This window comes from Scyliorhinus canicula, chromosome 17 (assembly GCF_902713615.1).
Source record: "Scyliorhinus canicula chromosome 17, sScyCan1.1, whole genome shotgun sequence".
NCBI classification, from domain to species: Eukaryota; Metazoa; Chordata; class Chondrichthyes; order Carcharhiniformes; family Scyliorhinidae; genus Scyliorhinus; species Scyliorhinus canicula.
Window position 1 is genome coordinate 50,057,430 of NC_052162.1, and position 23,538 is coordinate 50,080,967.

The 23,538-nt window shown below is 45.9% G+C and overlaps 1 protein-coding gene across 3 annotated transcripts in view; it reads right to left on the reverse strand.

The window, feature by feature from the left end:
* The window catches only part of gcna (germ cell nuclear acidic peptidase), a 79,308-nt gene that overhangs the window by 36,537 nt on the left and 19,233 nt on the right, over positions 1–23,538 (reverse strand). For all 3 annotated transcript variants that reach the window (XM_038774144.1, XM_038774142.1, XM_038774143.1), the window contains exons 6-8: positions 16,918–16,984; positions 14,815–14,903; positions 12,716–13,138 (exon numbers count right to left, since the gene is read on the reverse strand). In XM_038774144.1, coding sequence (XP_038630072.1) covers positions 12,716–13,138; positions 14,815–14,903; positions 16,918–16,984 — 579 coding nt within the window. The remainder of the gene's footprint in view (positions 1–12,715; positions 13,139–14,814; positions 14,904–16,917; positions 16,985–23,538) is intronic.

The following is a 23,538-nucleotide window of genomic DNA, read 5'->3' on the forward strand; positions in this document are numbered from 1 at the left end:
GGTACAAATGTCCTTGTATGGAGGTTCATTAGTTTGGTTAGGAAGGGATTGAATTAAATTGGCAGATGGATGGGCACCAGCATATAGGGGTATAAAAGAGTACCAAAATGCATTAAAAAGTTCAAGTATTTGATAGTACCAGAGAAGTTGTACCATGCTAGATAGGAGCAGACTAGAAGGACCACAAAGAGTTCAGAGACAAGTTTACAATGCATGTATGTAAATTTAAAAGCATGGTACAAGAAGGTGGTGACCTACGAGCATAAACAGTGTGGTAGCATGAATGAAAACCATTGCTTAAAAATGGTTGAGGACTAGGTGCTTGGAAGTGTTCATAAACATAGGGAAGGATAAAAGGAGCTTGGGTAGCAATACTAATTAGAGACAGCATTGTAGTGTCAGAAAAATAGGATGTCCTTGTTGGGGTCCAGTCAGAATTCATTTAATTCAAGTTAATAAGCAAGAGGTATGACCATGCTACTGGGAGGGCTATAATTTTGGCCACCAAACGTCAAGACAGATAGAAGAGCAAATATACAGGGAATTTACGGACGTGCAAGAACAATGAAAGGTACTATTAGGGGCACTTATCCCAAATTACATTAGAGCAATTAGTGTTAGAGAAAGGGGAAAGGAAGGGGAGAAATGTCTGAAATTTGATCCAGAGGGCTTTCTTGACTACAGTAGTACTTTCTTGGTGCAGCTAGGAAGGAGTCATTGCTGGATCTGCTGTTGGGGAAAGACACAAACCAAGTGCCTCTGGGGGAAAACAAATGGTGATCACTGGATCATAACGTTTAGATTAGTAATGGAGGAAAGCAAAGAGCAGTCTAAAGTAGATCTTCTAAATTGGAAGAGAGCCAACTTCAATGGGATGAGGTGGTATCAAGCCTGTGTAAATGGAACCAAAGATTAACATGAAAAATTATAACTGAACTGGGGATTTTGTTGCAGGTAGGCGAGGTGCATAGAACATAACAGCGCAGTACGGGCCCTTCGGCCCTCGATGTTGCGCCGACCTGTGAAACCATCTGAAGCCTATCTGACCTACACTATTCCATTTTCATCCATATGTCTATCCAGTGACCACTTAAATGCCCTTAAAGTTGGCGAGTCTACTACTGTTGCAGGCAGGGCGTTCCACACCCCTACTACTCTCTGAGTAAAGAAACTGCCTCTGACATCTGTCCTATATCTTCCACCCCTCAATTTAAAGCTATGTCCCCTCGTGTTGGACATCACCATCCGAGGAAAAAGACTCTCACTGTCCACCCTATCTAACCCTCTGACTATCTTATATGTCTCTGTTAAGTCACCTCTCAGCCTTCTCCTCTCTAACGAAAACAACCTCAAGTCCCTGAGCCCTTCCTCGTAAGACCTTCCCTCCATACCAGGCAACATCCTAGTAAATCTCCTCTGAACCCTTTCCAAAGCTTCCACATCCTTCCTATAATGTGGTGACCAGAACTGCACGCAGTACTCCAGGAGCGGCCGCACCAGAGTTATGTACAGCTGCAGCATGACCTTGTGGCTCAGAAACTCAATCCCCCTACTGATAAAGGCTAGCACACCATATGCCTTCTTAACAGCCCTATTAACCTGGGTGGCAACTTTCAGGGATTTATGTACCTGGATGCCGAGATCTCTCTGTTCATCTACACTACCAAGAATCTTGCCATTAGCCCAGTACTCTGCATTCTTGTTACTCCTTCCAAAGTGAACCACCTCACACTTTTCCGCATTAAACTCCATCTGCCACCTCTCAGCCCAGCTCTGCAACTTATCTATGTCCCTCTGTATCCTATAACATCCTTCAGCACTATCCACAACTCCAACGACCTTAGTGTCATCTGCAAATTTACTAACCCGTCCTTCTACACCCTCTTCCAGGTCATTTATAAAAATGACAAACAGCAGTGGCCCCAAAACAGATCCTTGCGGTACACCACTAGTAACTGAACTCCAGGATGAACATTTGCCATCAACCACCACTTCTTTCAGCTAGCCAATTACTGATCCAAACCGCTAAATCACCTTCAATCCCATACTTCCTTATTTTCTGCAATAGCCTACCGTGGGGAACCTTATCAAACGCCTTACTGAAATCCATATACACCACATCAACCGCTTTACCCTCATCCACCTCTTTGGTCACCTTCTCAAGAAACTCAATAAGGTTTGTGAGGCATGACCTACCCTTCACAAAACCGTCGCTAATCAACTTGTTCTTTTCAAGATGATTATAAACCCCATCTCTTATAACCTTTTCCAACATTTTACCCACAACCGAAATAAGGCTCACAGGTCTATAATTACCAGGGTTGTCTCTACTCCCCTTCTTGAACAAGGGGACAACATTTGCTATCCTCCAGTCTTCCGGCACTATTCCTGATGACATAAAGATCAAGGACAAAGGCTCTGCAATCTCCTCCCTGGCTTCCCAGAGAATCCTAGGATAAATCCCATCTGGCCCTGGGGAATTATCTATTTTGACATTTTCCAAAATTGCTAACACCTCCTCCTTTTGAACCTCAATTCCATCTAGCCTGGTCGACTGAACCTGAGTATTCTCCTCGACAACATTGTCTTTCTCCAGAATAAACACTGACGAAAAATATCCATTTAACGCTTCCCCTATCTCCTCTGATTCCACACACAACTTTCCACTACTATCCTTGATTGGCCCTAATCTTACTCTAGTCATTCTTTTATTCCTGATATACCTATAGAAAGCCTTAGGGTTTTCCTTGATCCTATCCGCCAACAACTTTTCGTGTCCTCTCCTCGCTCTTCTTAACTCTCCCTTTAGGTCCTTCCTGGCTAACTTGTAACTCTCAAGTGCCCTAACTGAGCCTTCATGTCTCATCCTAATATAAGCCGCCTTCTTCCTCTTGACAAGTGCTTCAACTTCCTTAGTAAACCACGGTTCCCTTGCTCGACAACTTCCTCCCTGCCTGACAGGTACATACTTATCAAGGACACGCAGTAGCTGTTCCTTGAAAAAGCTCCACATTTCGATTGTACCCATCCCCTGCAGTTTCCTTCCCCATCCTATACAGCCTAAATCTTGCCGAATAGCATCATAATTGCCTTTCCCCCAGCTATAATTCTTGCCTTATGGTATATACCTATCCCTGCCCATTGCTAAAGTAAACATAACCGAATTGTGATCACTATCACCAAAGTGCTCACCTACATCTAAATCTAACACCTGGCCGGGTTCATTACCCAGTACCAAATCCAATGTGGCCTCGCCCCTTGTTGGCCTGTCTACATACTGTGTCAGAAAACTCTCCTGCACACACTGCACAAAAACTGACCCATCTATAGTACTCGAAGTATAGTATTTCCAGTCAATATTTGGAAAGTTAAAGTCCCCCATAACAACTACCCTGTTACTCTCACTCCTGTCGAGAATCATCTTTGCAATCCTTTCCTCTACATCTCTCGAACTATTCGGAGGTCTATAGACAACTCCCAACAGGGTGACCTCTCCTCTCCTGTTCCTAACCTCAGCCCATACTACCTCAGTAGACAAGTCCTCAAACGTCCTCAGGCAAGTAGTAAAGGAAGCAAGCCAGGGTTCATTGAATGACCAGGGAAATAGAGAATATAATAACATAAAAATTTACATTTTCAAGTGAGAACCAGGCCAAACACAAGAAGCTGATTGGAAGTGAAGGAAATTAAGATGGTAAAGGGAGAATGATAACAGAATGGCAGTTACCATAAAAAGGAACCTAAAAATCTTTCACTGGCTAGTAAATAGAAATTGGGTAGCAAGAGGCAGCATTCAGCCCATTTGGTTAGAATATTTCAATGCATACTTTGAATTGGTTTTACCAAGGAAGCTGATACTCACAAACAGAGAGAGTAGAAGAGATCATGGTAGGGTGAAAATTGATAGGACAGCTGTAATGGAAAAGTGGCTATGCTTTAAAGCGGATAAATCGTCTAGTTCGGATGGTGTGTATCTCAAGTAGCTCAGGGAAATGGGAGTGGAAATAATGGAAGGGTCTGGCATAATCTTCTGACACCTCAGTCTGTACCTAGAGAAGTTGAAAGAATGGGAGCAGAAGCAGGCACTCAGCCCATCAAGTCTGCTTCGTCATTCAATGAAATCATGGCTGATCCAATAATCCTCAACTCCACTTTCCTGCCTTATCCCCATAACCTTCTATTCCCTTGTGGATTAAAAATATGCATCTCAGCTTTGAACATAAATAAGGGCCCAGCTTCTACAGCTCTCTGTGGTAAGGAATTCCACAGATTCGCCGTCGTCTATGAGAAGTAATTTCTTCTCATTTCAGTCTTAAATGGGCGACCCCTTACTCTGAGATTATGCCCTCTGGTCCTAGACTCTCGCACAAGAGAAAACATCCTCCCAGCACCTACCCCGTTAAACCCCCTGAGAATCCTGTGTTTCAAAAAGGTCACCTCTCACTTTTCTGAACTCCAACGAGTACAGGCTCAATCTACTCAACCTTTCCTCACAAGAAAATCCTTCCATACTTGGGATCAACCTCATAAACCTTCTCTGGACTACCTCCAATGCCAATATATTTTTCCTTGGAGTTTGCACACTCTCCCAGTGTCTGCATGGGTTTCCTCCAGGGGCTCCGGTTTCCTGCCACAGTCCAAAAACGTGCAGGTTAGGTTGGGGGGGGGGGGGCAAGGTAGGGTGCCCTTTTGAAGGGACAGTGCAGGCTCAATAGGCCAAATACCCTTGATCTGTACTGTAGGGATTCTAGTTCTATGATAGGGCACTAAAACTGTTCACAGTAGTCCAGGTGTGGTCCAACTCGTGCCTTGTATAATTTTTGCATGACTTTCCTATTTTTATACTCCATTCCCTTTGAAATAAAAGGCCAACATTCTATTTGCCTTCCCAATTAACTGCTGAACTTGCATGCTGGGGATTTCCGATGACATCATGTAAGAAGCAAGGTGTATGAAATGTGGCTCCTGGCTGGGTCTTTGATTTTGATCCCTTTTATCGAGGGAGTTTGATGACCACACGCCTGTTGTGGGCTAAGTCATATCAAAACTCTGCTAAGACTGGGCTAAACTGGGCTAAGTCATATCAAAAGTCATATCATATCTAGATAGGAATAATATGATTAGGGATAGTCAGCATGGTTTTGTGAAGGGTAAGTCATGCCTCACAAACCTTATCGAGTTCTTTGAGAAGGTGACTGAACAGGTGGACGAGGGTAGAGCAGTTGATGTGGTGTATATGGATTTCAGTAAAGCGTTTGATAAGGTTCCCCACGGTCGGCTATTGCAGAAAATACGGAGGCTGGGGATTGAGGGTGATTTAGAGATGTGGATCAGTAATTGGCTAGTTGAAAGAAGACAGAGAGTGGTGGTTGATGGGAAATGTTCAGAATGGAGTTCAGTTACGAGTGGCGTACCACAAGGATCTGTTCTGGGGCCGTTGCTGTTTGTCATTTTTATAAATGACCTAGAGGAGGGCGCAGAAGGATGGGTGAGTAAATTTGCAGACGACACTAAAGTCGGTGGAGTTGTAGACAGTGCGGAAGGATGTTGCAGGTTACAGAGGGACATAGATAAGCTGCAGAGCTGGGCTGAGAGGTGGCAAATGGGAGTTTAATGTGGAGAAGTGTGAGGTGATTCACTTTGGAAAGAATAACAGGAATGAGGAATATTTGGCTAATGGTAAAATTCTTGGTAGTGTGGATGAGCAGAGGGATCTCGGTGTCCATGTACATAGATCCCTGAAAGTTGCCACCCAGGTTGATAGGGTTGTGAAGAAGGCCTATGGTGTGATGGCCTTTATTGGTAGAGGGATTGAGTTCCGGAGCCATGAGGTCATGTTGCAGTTGTACAAAACTCTAGTATGGCCGCATTTGGAGTATTGCGTACAGTTCTGGTCGCCTCATTACAGGAAGGACGTGGAAGCTTTGGAACGGGTGCAGAGGAGATTTACCAGGATGTTGCCTGGTATGGAGGGAAAATCTTATGAGGAAAGGCTGATGGACTTGAGGTTGTTTTCGTTAGAGAGAAGGTGGTTAAGAGGTGACCTAATAGTGGCATACAAAATGATCAGCGGGTTAGATAGGGTGGACAGCGAGAGCCTTCTTCCGCGGATGGAGGTGGCTAGCACGAGGGGACATAGCCTTAAATTGAGGGGTAATAGATATAGGACAGAGGTCAGAGGTGGGTTTTTTACGCAAAGAGTGGTGAGGCCGTGGAATGCCCTACCTGCAACAGTAGTGAACTCGCCAACATTGAGGGCATTTAAAAGTTTATTGGATAAGCATATGGATGATAAGGGCATAGTGTAGGTTAGATGGCCTTTAGTTTTTTCCATGTCGGTGCAACATCGAGGGCCGAAGGGCCTGTACTGCGCTGTGTCGTTCTATGTTCTATGTTCTATGTTCTAAAACCATCAACAAAGAAGCCGAACTCAAAGGCGGGTCAGAAGGGTAGCCTACTGAAGAAAAGTGGAAGATAGCCACCACGCGCATTACTTTAGACACGTTAGCTGAAGTGATGGCGCAGCAGCAATTCGGAAGGTATCTGGATCGGCAATTTGAGCGGCAGGGCAAGGAGATAAGAGTCCTCTTCAGAGCCACTATCAAGGAGCACTGGAGCTGGTTTGGGAGCAGTTGGCGAAGACCTTGAGTGAGGTTAAAGCGCAGGGAGAGACTTAAGGGTGTGGAGGAGATCCTGTCACAGCACAAGGCATGGTAGCATAGTGGTTAGCACTAAAGCTTCAATGCGCCAGGGTCTCAGGTTCGATTTCCGGCTTGGGGCACTATCTCTGTGGAGTCTGCATGTTCTCCCCGTGGGTCTCCTCCGAGTGTTCCGGTTTCCTCCCACAAGTCCCGAAAGACGTGCTGTTAGGTAATCTGGACATTGGGTTCTCCCTCTGTGCACACAAACAGACGCCGGAATGTGGCAACTGGGGACTTTTCACAGCGGCTTCATTGCAGTGTTAATGTAAGCCTACTTGTGACAATAAAGATTATTGAAAAAAAGGATTGGCTTGCCTCGTTGGAAGCAGAGATCACGATGGTGGCGGATAGCAACAAAGTCCTGAGGCTGAAGTTGGAAGATCTGGAGAACAGGTCAAAGCAGTTAAACCTCAGGTTGGTGGGGCTGCTGCAGGAGGGCTCTAACCATACTCAGTACTTTGTGGAGATATTTTCTTGGTTGGTGGATGAGGTAGAGGTAATCACCCCTCTATAATTGGACAGAGATCACCAGGCGTTCAAGCAAAAGCCAAGGCCAAACGAGCCATCGGGAGCGGTGATTATTTGCTTCCATAATTACCAACAGAAAGAGCAGTTCTTGGAGTCGGCGAAGAAAGTCCACAATATCGACTAGGGTGGGTACAAGGTGTGGATCAATCAGGACACTGGGACTGAGCTGGCGAAGAGGCGGGTGGCCTTCAACAGGGCAAAGGCTGTTTTCTAATGCAAGGGCGTGCGATTTGGGGTGGTGTACCCAGCAAGGTTGCGGGTCACCATAGACTCGAAAGATCACTTCTTCAATATGCCGCAGAGAAAAGGACTGGGACTCTGGGTATAATGTGGGGGATGGTGGTGTTGCGTACGTATACCTTTGTGGGTTATATGGTTTTTGGTCTTAAGGGGGTGGGGTGGGTTTACTAAAGATACGGAGATGTTCTGGAGGGGAGAGGTTTTTTTTAATGAATTTGGGCATGTTGGGTCAGAAAGGATAGAATGGTTGTTGTTTTGAGGGGTATTTTTTTTTTTTTTTTTTTACATAGAATTTACAGTGCAGAATTTACAGTGCAGAAAGAGGCCATTTGGCCCATCGAGTCTGCACCGGCTCCTGGAAAGAGCACCCTACCCATGGTTAACACCTCCACCCTATCCCCATAACCCAGCAACCCCACCCAAAACTAAGGGCAATTTTGGACACTAAGGGCAATTTATCATGGCCAATCCACCTAACCTGCACATCTTTGGACTGTGGGAGGAAACCGGAGCACCCGGAGGAAACCCACGCACACACGGGGAGGATGTGCAGACTCCGCACAGACAGTGACCCAAGCCGGAATTGAACCTGGGACCCTGGAGCTGCGAGGTATTGGAGGGGTTCCTGTTTGGGGGCAAGGGTTTTTTCCCCATTTGAAAGGTTTGGGGGCCGATGTGGTGTTCACAGGACCAGACCAGGTTGCAGAAAGAGTATGTAAGCCAGGTTTTTACAGTAGGTCAACGGGCTGGTGGACGTTAGTTTTCAAGCAGGAACAGTGGTGGTGAACCAGGGGTTCTTGCTGTGATGGTTAGTCGCATTGGAGGGGAAGGCAGTGGTATTAAGGGCGGCACGGTGGTGCAGTGGTTAGCACTGCTGCCCACGGCGCTGAGGACCCGAGTTCGATCCCGACCCTAGGTCACTGCCCGTGTGTAGTTTGCACATTCTCCCCGTGTCTGCATGTGATTCACCACTACAACCAAAATATGTGTTGGATAGGCGGATTGGCCACGCTAAATTGCCCCTCAATTGGAAAAAAATAACTGTGTGCTCTAAATTTATAAAAATGAAATATTGACCAGAAACTGCCGGAACTGGCTCTTGCACATCTGTGTAAATGGAGAACTGTTGGCAAGAATGAGAAAAAACAGATGTTTTAGGGGCCTCACGGTAGCATGGTGGTTAGCATCAATGCTTCACAGCTCCAGGGTCCCAGGTTCGATTCCCGGCTGGGTCACTGTCTGTGTGGAGTCTGCACGTCCTCCCCGTGTGTGCGTGGGTTTCCCCCGGGTGCTCCGGTTTCCTCCCACAGTCCAAAGATGTGCGGGTTAGGTGGATTGGCCATGATAAATTGCCCGTAGTGTAAGGTTAATGGGGGGATTGTTGGGTTACGGGTATACGGGTTACGTGGGTTTAATTAGGGTGATCATTGCTCGGCACAACATCGAGGGCCGAAGGGCCTGTTCTGTGCTGTACTGTTCTATGTTCTATGTTCTATTAGTGAACACATATGCCCGAATTGGGGCGATGTTAAGTTTATGGAATAGCTGTTGACTGCCATTCATTCCGGAGCTAGACACACACAGGCTGATGTTAGGGGGGGTGGATTTTAAACTGCGATTTAGATCCAAAGTTGTACCGCTCCAGCCCAATGTTGCTGTCTCTTTCAGGGATGGCGAAGGTGCTGGCAGCATTCATGGACTAGGCAGGAGGGGTGGATTCCTAGCAGTTTGTGAACCGAGGAGTTAAGGAGTTTTCCCCAATCGGTGCACAAGGTATATTCAAGGATGATTTCTTCATTATGGGAAAAACTTTTCTCCTTGGCATAAGAGGAGCAGAGAATTCGTCAGTGGTTATTTCGGACCATGTGCTGCATTGGGTGGATATGAAGCTGGAGGTGGGTCGGGCCCAGTGTAGAGGGTGCTGGTTGGACGGATGTGGCATTTTTGGCTGGCCTTGGGTTATGTCATGATGTCTAGAGCCATAGGGACCTACATGACATTTAATGAAAACAGGAGGAGATTCTACGTTGTGGGAGATATTGCAAGCGATGATTGGGAGGTTGGGGGGGTGGCCAGGAGTTTGATATTGACATTGGGCTGGAGCGGTACAACTTTGGATCTAAATCACAGTTTAAAATCCTGATCGGTGATTGATATGGAGTATGCGAGTGATCCAATGCCAGATCTCTGGCGCGCAAAAAGCTGAAAATGCAGTTTGACCTGTTATCCATGGACTGGGTGGTGCATCAGCTGCAGCAGGTAAAAGGGGCAGTGTATGAATGTGGGGAGAAGGCCAATCATTTGTTCACTCATCAGTTAAAGTGGCAAGCTGCAGTTAGGGAGATTGTGCAGGTGCAGGAGGCTGGGCGGGGGACTGCCGTATGTTGCAGAGAAGATTAATGGGGTGTTTCGGTCCTTTTACAAGGGGCTTTATAAGTCGCAGCCACTGGAGGTTGAGATGTTGGGGTTCATAGAGGGGTTGGAATTTCCTCAGGTTGCGGAGGAGCTGTAGCGTTTGGAGGAGGTGCATCAGAGCCAGATGGGTTCCCGGTAGAATTCTACAAGATGTTTGTGGATGTTGGCCCCATTGTTTCTGGATGTATAATGATTCACTGTCACAGGGTTCCCTTCTGGAAATGTTGGAACAGGATAAGGATTCCATGGAGTGTGGGTCGTATCATCTGATTCCTCCGTTTAATGTGGGTGCAAAACTTCAAGCTAAGATTTTGGCATTTAAAGTGGGTGCAAAACTTCTAGCTAAGGTTTTGTCGTTTAATATAAGTGCAAACTTCTAGTTAAGGTTTTGGCGTTAAGGTTTGAGACGTGCCTCCCGGAGGTTGTGGAAGAGGACCAGACGGGCTTTGTAAAAAGTCAGGAAGCTGTCATCTAATGAGGCGGTTATACAATGTGGTTCTGGCACCCGAGGTGGAGCCAGAGATAATTGTGACATTGGACGCAGAAAAGGCATTTGATAGGGTTGAATGGAAATACTTGCTTACAGCTCTGGGGAGGTTTGTGCCGTGGATGCAGTTGTTGTCCAAGGCACCGGCGGCAAGGGTGCGAACTAATAAAAAACAAACTCTGGGTATTTTATATTGTATCGGGGACGCTGCAGGGTTGTCCTACGGCCCCTACTTGCGTTTGCAATTGAGCCATTGGCAATTGCTTTGAGAGCCTCGGACAAGTGGAGAGGAATTGTGGGGGGGGGGCGGGTGGAGCACAGCACAGAATATCATAGTATGCTGATGATCTTTTGTTGTATGCAAGGGGCTAGGGGATGGTAATGGGGAATATTGGAGAGGTTTAGTTCGTTTTCAGGGTACAAGTTCAATGTTGGGAAGAGTGAGTTTTGAGTGGTTGGCCCCATGAAGGGTAAGCTGGGGTGAGGGGGCTGCCCTTCAGTGCGCTGGGACTAGGTTTTGCTATCTGCAGGTCCAGGTGGTCAGACTGTGCGTGGCTTCACAAGCTGAACTTTAGTAGCTTGGCGAGTATGGCGAGGGCAGGTTTGCCTTCCATTGTCTCTGGCGGGCAGGATGCAGGCAATTAAGATGAATACCTTGCCAAGATTGGTGTTCTTGTTTCAGTGCCTTCTGATCTTCCAATGGAGTCGTGTCGTGTCTGAAGATGTTGGTGACGGCTAGTCTGCTGTTCACTCCAACGAAGTGCTTGTTGAATACGGTGGTCATCTATATGCTAGATACGGCAATAGCATTACCTCCATTTCAAGCTGGGGGAGGGGTGCTGACTGGGAGGAGCTGAGGGAGAAGGTAGGCCTTGGTGGGATGGATATGTTCAGGTACGTGATTGGGTCTGGCGAGCTTTCCCGACATTCCTGGTGGCGCAGCCGTCCACTTTGCTGGAGAGAATTGATGCTTGTGTGGGGTCAGCAGAGGGCAGCACATGCGGGGTATGTGGACGGATCATGGAGGAAGAGCAGGTATCGCTGGAGGAGGTGAAGGCTAGGTGGGAGCACGAGTTGGGTTCCATTTTGGAGAAAGTCGTGTGAGTGGTGTTCGAAGGGACCTGCCAACCATACACACATGTTCTGGTCCTGCCCCAAGCTCGTGGTTTTTTGAGGGCCTTCTTTAAAAACATATCAACAATTTTAAATGTTGTTTTGGAGCCCTGCCCATTAGTAGCGATATTTGGAGTGTCAGTCCAGCTGGAACCGAGGACAGGGTAATGGCGGATGGCGGATGCTGCCCCTTTAGTGGGCAGCACGGTAGCATTGTGGATAGCACAATGGCTTTACAGCTCCAGGGTCCCAGGTTCGATTCCGGCTTGGGTCACTGTCTGTGCGGAGTCTGCACATCCTCCCCGTGTGTGCGTGGGTTTCCTCCGGGTGCTCCGGTTTCCTCCCACAGTCCAAAGATGTGCAGGTTAGGTGGATTGGCCATGATAAATTGCCCTTAGTGAGCAAAATTGTCCTTAGTGTTGGGTGGGGTTACTGGGATATTGAGATAGGGTGAAGGTGTTGAACTTGGGTAGGGTGCTCTTTCCAAGAGCCGGTGCAGACCCGATGGGCCGAATGGCCTCCTTCTGCATTGTAAATTCTATAATCTTTGGCATTTGCCCAATTGCTGGCTCGGCGGTGGATCCTGTGGAGTTGGAGACAGGCGGCACCGCCCAGTGCCACAGCATGGCTGGGTAACTTGGAGATTATACATTTTGAGGAGATTTTGCATTTTGAGAAGGTTAAGTTCAATATGAGAAGAGAGGTTGATATCTGGATAAAACATTTCGAGTGAACAGACTGGCCGAAGTATCGGAATTGGGCAGATACAACAGACAAGACTGGCTAGACCATTACAGAGAGCCATTAAGGGTCAACCACATACTGTAGGCTTAGAGTTACAGGCAGGTCAGACCAAAGTTGGGGATAGCAAAATTTCCATCCCTGAAAGCCTCAGCTGGATGATATGAACAACAATCTGACAATTTCTTAGTCCCCATTACTGAGACTAGATTTTTAATTCCAGATTTATTTAATAAATTAAAGTTCCCCCAACTTCTACAACATTAGTCCAATAACATTACCAACATGCCATCTTCCCCATACAATGAGCTAGTATGAAACAATAGTCAGAGGAGATGAAGACACGTGTACAGATTAAATAAATTAAGGCCATGAAAAGATGTGGATCATGGACATGGGGGTGTACCTATACACGTTCACATTCACGCTGCCATATCATCAATACATTGATGTGGTTGAGGTACAGGAATGGAGCTAATCAGAAACTTACCAGTGACAACCATTCGTCTTCCATTCAACTTGCTGGAAGTTAGAGCCGGAGTTCTGGGAGTTTTGTTTTTAATCCTTTGAAAAACAGACTCAAAATCGTCACTTGATGTATCTGAAGGATCAGACATTTCATTCAATTGCTTGGAGTAAATGGGATGATTTGAGCTATTACCAGGTTCTGAACCCATAGGCTCTGTGGATAAAACGGAATCCAACATGCCCGAAGTGCAAGAACCCTGCTGTTCAGAACTCTTTTTCTTCCGTTTATCCAACAGCCGATCGCTCGGCAAACTTTTGACAAAATAGTCTACGGTATTATTCAACAGTGATACCATTGATCTTGATGTAGTCGGTATAGTATGGATTGCTTCCACAGAACATTCATTTGCTGGCACATTGTTTCTATGGGTGGGTTCAGGTTGTTCTAAGAGACAGAAGACGAGGACATAATGTTAACTCCTGATTACAGCACCAGATTACTTCTCACAATTTCAAGACACCATTTGTGTGCAGTAAACCAAATGCAAATTCTGTTCATTAAATGTTATTGCCATCTTCCACAAGGTATTACTGAAACTTTCTTCACACCAACCCAGAAACTCAAATAATCTCTGGTGCATTTATTAAGTCAGAAAAATAATTGATATATACATTTACTCTCTATTTTCCCCCTCAACATTCTTTTCTCTGGAGCCAAGAAAATGTGTTTCTTCTAGATTCCCGAGTGAATTGTTTCCAAAGGTCACAATGGTTGGCTTCTCAGCTACTCAGGTCAAATCATATAAGCTGCAGGCTCTCAATAATACGAAGCAGCACAGTGTGAGTATTTAGCAGACTCTAGAATACACATCAAAGGCATATCCAGAGCCCAGTTGAACTGTAATCAATTAAAGGCTGCAGATGGAGGGAATTTAATGAACAATAGCCTGGAAAATCTAGCTACATACATAGGAATTGGGTAAGCCATTTGCCCTTTGAACCTGCTACGCCCTTCAATAAGATCATGGCTGATCGGATTTTAACCTCAACTACACATTCCTGCCCACCCCGATAACCCTTCAGGCATTATCTTATGAAGAATCTATCTCCTCTTCCTTAAAGATATTCAAGAATCCTGCCTCAACCACCCTCTGAGGAAGAGAATTCCAGAGCCCCACAACCATCAGAAAACATTTTTCCTCATTTCTGTCCTAAATGGATGACTCCTCATTTTGAAACAATGACCCCTGAGCTCTAGATTATCCTACAAGAGAAAAAATCTATCCTTTCCATATCCACCCGCTCAAGTGCACACAACGCAGGATCCTAATTGCCCCAATCAAGTTACCTCTTACTCTTCCAAACTCCAGCAGATACAAGCCCAACCTTTCCCCTCAAGGCAACCCGCCAATTCCAGATATTAATCCAGTAAACCTTCTCTGAACTGTCTCCAACGCATTTATATCCCCCTTTCAAACAGGATGACCAACATTGTACACAGCACTCCAGTTGTGGTCTGACCAATACCCTGGACAACTGAAGCATAACCTCCTCCCTCCAGCACTCAATTCCCCACAATAAGTTACAGCATTCCAATAGCTTTGCTAACAATTTGCTGCATGTGCAAACCAAACTCGTGTGATTCATGTACTAGGATACCCAGATCCATCCACATCCCAGAATCCCTGTAATCTCTCATAGTTGTCGACGATACACCTCTTTTTTTCACACATCTTGCTAATATGGGCAAACTCATTTTCCCACATTATACTCCATCTGCTAGATCTGCGTCCACTTACCCAACCCATCCACAACCTCTTGCAGGCCCACCAATGTCCACCACACAAACTATTCACCCACCTCGCTTCACCAAAAAACCCGAGCAACACAGTTTACAGAGGCAACAGTTCAATCACAACGACAAATGACAAAAACAATGTTAAATATTTCAAAACTAAGAAAAAACTATTTATCTTGGCATTCTGGTAGCTTCCACTGAATAGAATGCACTGTAAAATAAACAAAACATTTCTAATGGGAAAAGTGATTCTTCAAACATTAGAAATTGCTGTAGCAAACAGATGACATCTATTTTTAATCTTCAATTTGCAGTTTACTTACTATTATCAGCACTGTTCTCTGTCTCTACAATCCCATTTATATCCAATTCATCTAGGGATGAGTCATCACTCACGATAAAATCTTTGAGACTGTGCAGAAAATCGAATTACAATATGATTATCAGGAAGCATAATATGAAATTAGTAAATATACAATAATGTGCCCTGATGCCACAGTGTACTGGTGACTCCTGCCAACAACCACTAATGGGCCAATCATTAGACACTGAAGAGATTGCATTGGAAAAGCAGGCATCCATTTCATTTCGGCTTCCACCCAATTATGTATTCAGAATTTCTGTTCTCCATTCTAGAAACGTAAACGTTGGTCAATCAGCTCAACTTTGCAATTAAGATTTGTCTCAATACATTAGTAATCCTAGAGGCAAGTGCAGATTATCAATGTTAACAAATAATTTTGAAACCAAGAACATATGCCCCCTCATTTATTAGGGGCACAATTAATGGAATGAAATTTGAGGAAATCTGCGCTGCAAGCAATTTAACAGTTAATAGAAAGCTGGCGTGCGTCTTGAGAAGGGGGCAAATGGATATTCAAGATGTCAACTTCAGGTTAAGTGTGGTTAGGGGCGCTGCATCAGTAATGTAATGAACATATTAAGGTACTTCCTGAGGGCATTATAAAACTATATGTGACACTGTGTCACACAAGGAGATATTTGTCCAAATGATCAAAAGCTTGAAGATCTTACGTTTTTGTAAGAAAGCAAGGTAGAGGTCTAGTAAGGGAAATCCAGAGCTTAGGAACCCAGCTGAAGACACGCCAGTGTTCAAAATAATGATTTTGGGCTGGATAGTTAATATTAAAAGATTGAGCATTTAGCTGCCAATGAAAATGATATTTTATGGGCCGAATGACCCTCTTGCTCTGTCCAATGATTCCCTTGCAAACTGGTCAGTGCAATTTCAAGATCCTCCCCACTTTTAAGCTATTTCTTAGCCACGGTATTGTTAATTTCAATCAAAAATGCAAGTTGAGACAACAGTACAATATGAACAAAATAGCAATGGCTTGGAAATGCACCAAAACACCACCGCAATTTAAACAAAGGCCGTGGGTGTTGGAAATCTAAAAACCCACAACAGAAAACTTTCATCAGTGCACCTAATAAGACAGTATCTGTGGCAAGAGAAATGAAAGTTAATATTTTCAGTTGATGGACTGATTCGCTTGCAGGAGAGTTTAGCAGACACATGCCAAAGTCAGTGAAAAAGATTGGAGGGTCAGTTCTGATTAAAGGTCACCAACCAGAAATATTAATTGTTTCTCTCTCCATAGATTCTGTCTGAACTGAGTATTTCTATTATTTTCTGGTTTTAGATCACAAGGATTTAATTCCTACTCAAATGACAACCAACTCCTAATGAATTCCGTGCTCACTATCACATCTGAAAATCCAGGAACTAGTGATTTGATCCACTGAAAAGATTTAGATTAAACGGATTTGAATCAAATAGTAATTAGTGGGATCCTAATTGTCAATTCAAGCAAGAACAAAAAATGTGGACAGGGTCGACAGGGCGGCACGGTGGCTGGCGGCCCAGTAGTTAGCACTGCAGCCTCAGCTCCAGGGACCCGGGTTCAATTCCGGCCTTGGGTGACTGTGTGGAGTTGCAGTTTCTCCCAGTGTCTGCATGCGTTTCCTCCAGGTGCTCCAGTTTCTTCCCACAGTCCAATGATGTGCAGATTAGGTGGATTGGCCAGGCTAAGTTTCCCCTTAAGTGTCCAAAAGATTAGGTGGGGTTACTGGGTTACATGGATAGGGTGGAAGTGCTGGTTTAAGTAGAGCTCTTTCCATCGGCCGGTGCAGACTTGATGGGCTGAATGGCCCCCTTCTGCACTGCAAATTCTAAGATTAATCCACAAAGCTCTGAAAATCATCGAAATCAGTAGAGACAAGATCAAACTGCTTTTCTCTTTATGTTGAAGTCGAGATCTGAAGAGTCCAACACATTACTGAGCTGACAGAATTCGGTCTATGAATTAAGCCCTTCTGATTGTGATGTCCGAACCTAATTTTATGCAAATTAATTTGATACAAAAATTTCCATTTTTCAACCAAACATTGAGCCACTTACTCACCAGTCATCATTTTCCCTGCAAGCCCTGTGCTTCTGTGATGTATTCAATGTTTTTACATGCATCAGAACTGGAGAAAGAGATTATGTCCATGTTACCATACAAAATTTAAATGCCTTAACTCCTCCCTATTCTTTACATATATTATCTGCATTACAGCACTATGCAAAATCCTTCCTGAAGCTGCAATAAACAAATGTAAAAAGTCAGCACACAGCCCAACGAAACAATGACAGATTTTTAAAAATCTGTCTCATGGATCATTACCGTGCACACAGCAACATAAAGTACAGAGCAGGAAAAAAAAAAGAAACCACTATATTCAGTTCATCTAGCTATGTAACCATCTACTCTCACATAACTTCCCAATTCTGCAAGGTTTTTGTTTTTGACCTGTCATGATATGCAGTCATGCACATAATGAGATAGACAGGCAGTGACAGACACCCAGGACAGAACACAACCAATCACCAGGCAAAACACGAGAAGGTGATCTCCCACTATAAAACACACGAGGCATCAATACTCTGCCTCTTTTCCACTGGTGACAAAGGTAGTGAAAGTCAGGTGTATATATCAGTTAGCACTTTCTACGTATGGCTCAGAGCTAGTCTGGTCCAGTTAGTTATAGAAAGTACGCTTAGATTAGTAGTGTCAAACCCACAGCGAACTGTTTGCACTGCTTAATAAGTTCAATAAACCGTATTGAACTAACATCACAGTTTAGAGTCTACTTTCAAGTACAACTGCATCCAGTTGCAGTCCGTGTTACCCCAGGGTGAATAACACAACATGGTACCAGTAGTCTACTATCTCCAAGTGGTTTACCTCGAGTGGTTCCGTGACGACCAGCAAGTGCCATCCAGCGGCATGGAGAAGATCCAGGCCCCTCCACAGCGACGGATCTCCGGCAATCTCGGCGCCAACTTGCAGGTCTTCAAGCAAAGGTTCCTTCTCTACATCGAGGCCTCAAGGATGCGTCCGATGCCAGAAAAAATCGCGCTGCTCCTATCAACCGCGGGGGACCAAGCCATCCAGATTTTCAACTCGCTGAATTTTACCGACGGCCAGGACAAGACCAAATTCAAGACCGTTTTGGAGAAGTTCGACAGTCACTGTGAAGTCGAAACAAACGAGAGCTTTGAACGCTATATCTTCCAGCAACGCCTTCAGGGTAAGGATGAATCTTTCCAATCCTGCAAAAGGCAGGCAATGTTCAAATTGTGGGAAGCCTGGACATTGGGCAGCCTTGTGCAGGTCTGCACCACCAGTCCAGAGGACGACTGCCTGGAGTCCCCCTATCGTGTGGGCATCATCACTACATGTGAGTATGCCTCCTCAAATTCAGCAAGAAGCCTATCTATCCTCAATGTGGATTCCACGGACGAATGGCGTGCTGTTATACACGTAAATCAATGCAGCATACAGTTCAAGCTGGACACTGGTGCTTCTGCCAATCTCATCTCTCAAGCTGATTTTGACCGCATTAAAAAGCAACCCAAAATTCTTCCGCCAGCTCCTCAATTATAATGGCAATGCCATAACTGTACTAGGATATTGTCATCTATTCGTCTCCAACAAACCATCAATGTCACGCGGCGATTCAAAATCGTCACGCCTGATAAGGCATCCCTGCTTGGTGCCCATGCATGCAAGCTACTCAATCTCGTACAACGAGTCCATGCCATGTCTTCTTCTAATGTGGATCTTCAGGCTGACATTGATGACATCCTTGCCACACCTATAATCCATGCACCACGCCGGGTGCCAACTCCTCTGAAGGAACGTTTAAAGGCACAGCTACAGGAGCTCCAAGACCAGGGCATCATCTCCAAAGTGATGGAACCGACTGACTGGGTCAGCTCGATGGTCTGTGTGAAGAAGCCCTCAGGAGAGTTGCGGATAAGCATAGATCCCAAAGATCTTAACCAGAACATAATGTGGGAACACTAGCCGATCCCGAAGCCAGAGGAACTGACCAATGAGATGGCATGCGCCAAATTCTTCACGAAGCTAGATGCATCGCGTGATTTCTGGCAGATACAACTGGACGAGTCCAGCAGGAAGCTTTGCATGTTCAACACATCATTTGGCAGGTACTGTTGTAACCGTATGCCGTTCGGCATTGTCTCAGCCTCTGAAATCTTCCACAGGATCATGGAGCAGATGACGGAGGGCATTGAGGGTGTGCGTGTCTATATAGATGATGTAATCATATGGTCCACGATCCCCGAGGAACACATATCTCGTCTCAAACAAGTCTTTCGATGTGTCCATGCAAATGGCCTCAAGCTGAACAAGGCCAAGTGCTCCTTGGCATGTCATCCATCAAGTTCTTGGGCGACCAGATATCCCAGCAGGGTGTGCGACCAGAATCGGACAAGGTCAAGGCCATTAATACCATGAAGACCCCGGAAGACAAAAAGGCGGTACTACGCTTCCTCAGAATGGTGAACTTCTTGAGAAAATTAATTCCCAACATGGCCTCACACACCACTGCTCTCAGGCATCTGGTGAAGAAGTCCACTGCATTCCAGTGGCTACCCACAGATCAAGCAGAGTGGCTCGAGAGCAAAGGAAAGCTCACCACTGCTCCAGTACTAGCGTTGTTTGACCCAGACAGGGAAACAAAAATCTCCACGGATGCAAGCCAGGACGACATTGGTGCGGTGCTCCTCCAGAGGGATGACTCCTCGTCCTGGGCTCCAGTTGCTTATGTGTCAAGGGCCATGACTCCTACTGAACAGAGGTACGCCCAGATAAAAAAAAAAAGTGCCTCCTAACCGCCATTGTAAAGTTCCATGACTACGTCTACAGTCTACCAACCTTCACAGTGGAGACTGACCACAGACCCTTGGTCCATATCATTCATTTTTTTTTTTGTTTTTAAATAATTTTTATTGAAATTTTTACAAAATATAATTTTTATTGAAATTTTTACAAAATATAAACAACTCAACTATTAACAAAACAACCGCGGTAACACCCCAAGAACAATTCCCACCCAACTTCAAAAGCAACTACAAACAAAAGAGAAAAAAAACAAAAAAAACACCCAACAACAAAAGGGAAAGAGATAACACCCGCCACATCCCACAGACCCATGTACACAGTTCTCCCTCCCCCCGATCCAAATCCCCCCCCCCACCCCCGGGTTGCTGCTGCTGCCGGCCTATTCCCCTACCGTTCCGCCAGGAAGTCCAGGAAAGGCTGCCACCGCCTAAAAAACCCTTGTACTGATCCCCTCAGGGCAAATTTCACCTTCTCCAATTTGATGAACCCCGCCATATCATTGATCCAGGCCTCCATGCTTGGGGGCCTCGCATCCTTCCACTGAAGAAGAATCCTCCGCCGGGCTACTAGGGACGCAAAGGCCAGAACACCGGCCTCTTTCGCCTCCTGCACTCCCGGCTCCACTGCAACCCCAAATATTGCGAGTCCCCAGCCTGGCTTGACCCTGGATCCCACCACCCTCGACACCGTCCTTGCTACCCCCTTCCAAAACTCCCCCAGCGCTGGGCACGCCCAAAACATATGGGCGTGGTTCGCTGGGGTCTCCGAGCACCTAGCACACCTGTCCTCGCCCCCGAAAAACCTGCTCATCCTCGTCCCAGTCATGTGGGCCCTATGCAGCACCTTGAACTGTATGAGGCTAAGCCTCGCACAGGAAGGGGAGGAATTCACTCTCTCCAGGGCATCCGCCCACGTCCCCTCCTCAATCTCCTCACCCAACTCCTCTTCCCATTTACCCTTCAGTTCCTCCACCAAGGCCTCGTCTACCTGGTCCATATCATTCATAAGGACTTGAAGCACATGACACCCAGGCTTAAGCGCATTCTCCTTCGACTCCAAAGATACGATTTTGAGTTAGTATACACACCAGGCAGGGAGCTGATAATTGCGGATGCACAGTCCCGCTCCATCACCTCACCCTGTGAACAGGTTGACTTCATCCCCCAGATTGAGGCACAGGTGTATGCCAGCAACATCCCGGCCTCAGATGAAAGAGTGATCAGCATTCGTGAAGAGACTGCCAAAGACCCTCTTCTCCAGTGTGTAATGCACCACCTTGCAAATGGCTGGCAAAAAGTGCAATGCCCTCAGTTCTGTAGCCACCTAAGATGGACACTGGGCTAACAAAATGGAGAACTGCTAAGACTGCAGGGAGAAAGCAGTTTAGCCAGGACAAGCAGTCTGCAAAAGCTAATTAGCATTCTGCACGTAGCAAAACTAGTTTATGGCCAGGTGGAAGATCTCAACCAAAGGTGTAAATAGCAAAACGCTTTGCATAGTAATGAGGCAATCCAGATCTGGGCACACACAATAGCAACATTTGGTTTTGAATGGATACTTTGAGTGGACGCCCAGACGAAACGGCACCAGAAGTATCCATCACAAAAGACCCTAGAGACCGCCCCACCCATCGAGAAGAGACCCTCAGATTGGGGGATTTGTGAGACATCGATTGGGAAATTATCCAATCGATGCATGGCAGGTAAAGCCCGCCCCGAAAAGGCACGGACATTGGGGGCCCCTATAAAGATAGACCCCGCACATGGTTCTGTCTGTTTTTGTGCTCCGGCTTGGACTGCTGTTTTGACTTCGACCCAGATCTGCTGTTGTATCCTGACTCCGACTCCAGCCGTTGATCCTGTCTTCCATCACCAGCCGTTGAGCACCAGCCATCGTTCAGTAAGTCCCAAAACGATGCTCGCTACGTGAACCCAGCATTACTTATACAGTATTCGACTAGTAATGAACAGAAGGTGCAGCCCAGAAAGGAACAAAGGCCTTGTCCCCTGACCTTGCTGGTTCCCACTTAGATAAGTATTTAGTCGTTTAATAGTAGAAATAGGTATTAGTCTTTAGCGTGTGCATGCGTATTTATTATATTTGTATAATAAATATTGATCGTTGGAACTTACTAATCGGTGTATAGTTTTATTACTTTGAACCTGACCTTGAGATACTTGTGAGGTGTTTATATACGACACCTGGCGACTCCGAGCTGAAATTACACATACAGAGCTGTAGCAGTGTTAAGCACACGGCCTTTAAACGGAGGCGTGTTAATACACTCCAATAAACGCGTAATACACTCAAGTAAAACGTGCAACAGTTCTTCAATGTGAAGGACAACCTGACCATTGTCGAGGGGATCCTCCTCAAGCTAGAGCGTATCATTATTCCTCACAGTCTGCAGAGCTTAGTGCTCAAACAAATCCACGAGGGACACCGAAGTGTCGAAAAGTGTAGGCCCGGCAGGCTGTCTATTGGCCTGGAATCAGCAAGGACATAGCCAGCATGGTCCTCAATTGTGCGACCGGCCAGCGTTTCCAGCCTTCTCAAAACAAAAGAAACACTCCAACAACACAAGATCGTGACCTCTCCATGGTCTAAGGTGGGAATCGATCTTTTTCACGTCAATGGGCATGACTATATGCTCATCATAGATTACTTCTCAAATTACCCGTAAGTTGTGAAGCTGTCAGACCTCACATCAAGGACAGTCATCAAGGCCTGCAAAGAGACATTTGTCAGGCATGGTATTCTAATCACTGTCAGGAGTAACAATGGTCCCTGCTTCCACAGCCAAGAGTTGTCCAATTTCACCAAGTCGTATCAATTCAACCACATTACCTCAAGCCCACACTACCCACAGTCCAACGGGAAGTTTGAGAAAGGGGTCCATATAGTAAAGCAACTGCTCTGCAAGGCTGCGGACTCTGCTTCTGACTTCAACCTTACGCTGTTGGCGTGTAGGGCAACCCCTCTGTCCACCGGTATGTCTCCGGCTCAACTCCTCATGAATAGAGACCTGCGAATGACTGTTCCAGCCATACAATGACCAGACCTGGATCACCTCCCAGTGCTGCAAAAGGTGCAGCAACTCAGAAACAGGCAAAAGCTGACGTACGATGCTCATGCTACCGATTTGCCTGTGCTATCTCCGGAAGATGCTGTTCGGATCAAGCTACCTGGTGGAAGCTGGTCAGCTCCAGCTGTTGTTGTTCGACAGGCTGCTCCCAGATAGTTTGTAGTTCGTATGGCTGATGGATCCACTATCAGGCGCAACAGAAGGGCACTGCGCAAAGTTGCCTGCCCACTACCAGATCCTACTTTTTCATACGTTGTTATGCCTACTCCGGACACCTCGCACCAGAGGCCACCAATCTGGCAGCAATCCCGCCTGTCATGGCGCCGTGGTCCCCACCACCTCCACCTCTCAGGCGGTCAACAAGGATCAGACACAAGCGCCAAGATTAGACTTATAGACATTTATCCTGTAAATTTTGTTCTGTATCTGCACGGTCGACACCTTTTATGTATATATTCATCCATTCGCCATTTAATGTAAATAGTTATACATGAAAATACAGTTGCATATGCTCCAAGCAACCTACATTTTTTTTTTAAAAAGGGGGAGATGTCATAATATGCACTCGTGCACATACTGAGATAAAGACAGGCAGTGAAAGACACCCAGTACAGCCAATCAACACACAGGACAGAACACAACCAATCACCAGGCAAAACACTAGGTGGTGATCTTCCACTATAAAACACACGAGGCATCAACACTCTGCCTCTTTTCCACTGGTGACAAATGTAGTGGCAGTCAGG